Source organism: Rhincodon typus, chromosome 26 (genome assembly GCF_021869965.1).
Source record: "Rhincodon typus isolate 14 chromosome 26, sRhiTyp1.1, whole genome shotgun sequence".
NCBI lineage: Eukaryota > Metazoa > Chordata > Chondrichthyes > Orectolobiformes > Rhincodontidae > Rhincodon > Rhincodon typus.
The window spans coordinates 1,068,758-1,072,702 of NC_063357.1; the positions used below are offsets into that span (position 1 = coordinate 1,068,758).

The window sequence follows — 3,945 nt, forward strand, 5'->3', positions numbered from 1 at the left end:
GGAGCTCCGGTCAGTGTGTGTGTGTCTGTCTGTCTGTCCCCGGAGGGTGGGGAGCTCCGGTCAGTGTGTGTGTGTGTGTCTGTCTGTCTGTCTGTCTGTCCCCGGAGGGTGGGGAGCTCCGGTCAGTGTGTGTGTCTGTCTGTCTGTCCCCGGAGGGCGGGGAGCTCCGGTCAGTGTGTGTGTGTCTGTCTGTCCCCGGAGGGTGGGGAGCTCCGGTCAGTGTGTGTGTGTGTCTGTCTGTCTGTCTGTCCCCGGAGGGCGGGGAGCTCCTGTCTGTGTGTGTGTGTGTCTGTCTGTCTGTCTGTCTGTCTGTCTGTCTGTCCCCGGAGGGTGGGGAGCTCCGGTCAGTGTGTGTGTGTCTGTCTGTCCCCGGAGGGTGGGGAGCTCCGGTCAGTGTGTGTGTCTGTCTGTCTGTCCCCGGAGGGCGGGGAGCTCCGGTCAGTGTGTGTGTGTCTGTCTGTCCCCGGAGGGTGGGGAGCTCCGGTCAGTGTGTGTGTGTCTGTCTGTCCCCGGAGGGCGGGGAGCTCCGGTCAGTGTGTGTCCAGGGGTGGGAGTTGGAGGTGTCAGGCGAGCCTCAGTGGGCTCACGTGGTAAATGTAGGGAAAGTGAGGAGTTCTGGATGGGGTGCTCCAGAGGATCATTGTAGAATCAGTGGGCCGAATGGTCTGTATCTGCACTGTAGGGTTTGTATGAGGCCCCCTAACACTGACTGTACAGTGGGATAGAGAATGAATTAGTAGATAATGAAGACATGTGAAAACTGCAGTACAGCAATCATAAGTGACTTCAGACTTCAAGTGACTGATATAATCCAGTGATTTCAACAGTGGAGATTTCATTGGGGCATACAGTGTAGAAACAGGTCCTTCCTACCCTTCAACATGTACTTGGCTTGTTAGTCCTTCCAAACTGCATCTCCTCACTTTTCAGGATTAAATTCCAATAGGCACTGTTCAGGCCATCTGACCAGCCCATCTGTGTTATTCAATAAACTAAGGCTCTGCTTCTCACTCTCTACCACACCACCATTTTTTTGTATCACTTGTGAACTTGCTGATCCTACCTCCAACGTGCATGTATACAACAAAGTGTAAAGGACCCAACATTAAACCTTAAGGTATGCCACTGGATGCAGATTTCCTGTCAAGAAAAACTCCTTTGGCAATGACCCTCTGCTACTTGCAACTAAGCCAGTTGTGGATCCAACTTACCCTGGATTCCATGAGCCCTGAACATCCTGACCTGTCTGCCACATGAGACCTTGTCAAAGTTTGACTGAAGCCACCGTAGATTACATCAGCTGTGCTACCCTCATCGACACACCTAGTCACTTCATAGAATCATTTTCTATAGTGCCTATGTTCACTTTGACCTCTCTTTGTACATTTAAAGAAATTCTTATTGTCAGACCTTGTATTCCTCACTAGTTGCCCTCGCAGATTATTTCCTTTCTCTTTATTATCTTTTTAGCCTCGTTTGCTGGATTCTGAATTTATCCCAATCTTTGGGACTATCGCTGAGTTTTACCTCATATGCTTCATCTTTCAACTTAATACTCTCCTTAACTTCCTTGGTTAGCCAAGATTTTGGTTTATCTCTCTCTTAGATGTTTCCTCCTTACTGGGATATAATTTTGCTGAGAGTCATGAATTAGCTACTTAAATTTCTTCCCCTGCTCGTTCACGGCCTTTCCTGGTAGTCTGTCCACCCAATTAACTTGAGTTGACCTCATTTCATTGTAATTTCCTTTAACTTAAACATATTTCTTTCCCGAGTCTCTCGCTCTCAAACAGAGTATTAAATTCGATCATCTGATGATCACTACTTTGTCGGGAATTTATTACTCACAGGTCATTTATTAAACCTGCCTCGTTACCAAACATAAGACAGCCTGTTCCCTGGTTAGCTCCTTGATACATTACTCTAGGAAACATCACTAGGGCACTCGCTGAATTTGTTGTCGTAGCCACCCTTTTCAACTTGATTAACCTAATCAACCTGAAGATTAAAGTCACCTGTACTTATTGCTGTATTTTTTTTACATGCTTCTATTATCTGTTGATTTTTACCCTTTCGTATAGTGTGGCTGCTGATTGGGGTTGTATGCACTACACTTACCAACAGCATCTGTGAAGAGAAATCAGAGTTAACCGAGTTCTGAGGAAGGGTCACTGGACCTGAAATGTTAACTTTGATTTTTTTCTTCACAGGTGCTGCCAGACCCACTGAGGTTTTCCAGCAACTTCTGTTTTTGTTCCTGATTTGCAGTTCTTTTGGTTTTTTTTTTAGATTGGCATTGAGTCAGTTCAGAGAAGGTTCACTGGGCTGATCCCAGGTATGGACCGTCTTGTGGGAAGAGGTTGGGAATGTTGGGCCTGTACCAATTGGAGTTTTGAAAAATGAGAGATGACATTGTGGAAACACAGAAGATTCTTAGGGCACTTGACAGAGTAGATGCAGATGGGTTGTTTGCCCCATGGGAGTGTTTAGGACTTAATCCAAGAATAAGGGGTCACACATTTAAGACAAATGAGAAGGAATTTCCTCTGCCAGAGGGTGGTGAGTCTGAGAAATTCTTCACTGCAGAGGGTCGTTGAGGCTGGGTTGTTAAATATATTCAAGGCTGAGACTGGATGGCATGGTGGCTCAGTGGTTAGCACTGATGCCTCACAGCACCAGGGACCTGGGTTCAATTCCAGCTTTGAATGACTGTCTGCGTGGAATTTGCATGAGCTTCACGTGTTTGGGTGCGTTTCCTCTGGGTGCTCCAGCTTCCTCCCACAGTCCAAAGATATGCAGGTTAGATGGATTGGCCGTGCTAAATTACCCAGAATGTCCAGGGATATGGAGGCTAGGTGGATAGCCGTGGGAATTGCAGGGTTACCGGGATGGGGTAGAGTGGTGGGTCTGGGTTTGATGCTGTTTAGAGGGTCAGTGTGAACTTGATGGGCTGAATGGCCTACCTGCAGACAAAAGGGATTCTATGATAACAGATTTTAATCAGTAAGACAATCAAGGGTGTTGGGAAAAGGCAGGAGACTGGAGTTGAGGATTGTCAGAACAGCCATGATCTCACTGAATGGCGGAGGAAACTTAATGGACAGAATGGCCTACTCTGCTCCTACAGCTTGTGGTCTTGGGTGGGGGGCAGGTGTGCGAGTGAGGGGGTGTTAGTATATGTATGTCTGCTGTTATTTTGATGGTGGGTTGGGGTTGTGCTATAATGATGGAACATTATGGTTACACCTGGCAACGAAAGGGTTAACATAATGATTGTTCTGACCAGCTCGAAGGATATGGCCATTTTAGCCCAGCTGAGTGCCCGGTACTCAACACAGAAAGATCCCAGAGTTGAACTGGACTTCAAGCAACGGGGGAATGCACAGTTCAAGCTGAAGGACTATATTCAGGCTGTGGCCTTGTATTCAAAGGTACATTTGGACACTACTAACCTGGTCCCCACCTCTGAGCCTACAGCCACTGGACGGGATATTGCTGACCCCTGGATTCATCCCCGAGAAGGCTGGTAATCCCAGGCTACATCTGCATGGTCCAGGGGGAGCCCAAACAGACCCTTAAACTCTGGTTCTGAGCCCTGTCCTCCTGCGTGGTGTGGGGGCATTTATTACTAGTTGCCTCACATGTTGGGCCTTCTGACAGTGTGTCTCTCTCTCTCTCTCCTCTCTCTCTCTGTTTTCAGGGGCTCCGCCACAGCTCCACACACTCTCCCCAGGCCGCACTGCTGTATGCCAACCGCTCAGCAGCACTCTACCAGCTACAGCGCTATCAGGCAAGTCACACAAAGTCATCCTCACACCACCCTCCCTACCCACGCAGGGGCGGGAGTGGGGGTGGAGTCAGCCTGAGGGAATTGGAGTGGGGGAGGAGTCAGCCTGAGGGAATTGGAGTGGGGGAGGAGTCAGCCTGAGGGAATTGGAGTGGGGG

General features: G+C 48.7%; 1 protein-coding gene across 1 annotated transcript in view; it reads left to right on the forward strand.

Annotated features, from left to right (window-relative positions):
- Positions 1 to 2,304: 2,304 nt before the first annotated feature.
- The window catches only part of smyd4 (SET and MYND domain containing 4), a 12,622-nt gene continuing 10,981 nt past the window's right edge, over positions 2,305 to 3,945 (forward strand). The window contains exons 1-3 of the mRNA XM_048612316.1: positions 2,305 to 2,335; positions 3,287 to 3,431; positions 3,701 to 3,790. Coding sequence (XP_048468273.1) covers positions 3,297 to 3,431; positions 3,701 to 3,790 — 225 coding nt within the window. The 5' untranslated portion in view covers positions 2,305 to 2,335; positions 3,287 to 3,296. The remainder of the gene's footprint in view (positions 2,336 to 3,286; positions 3,432 to 3,700; positions 3,791 to 3,945) is intronic.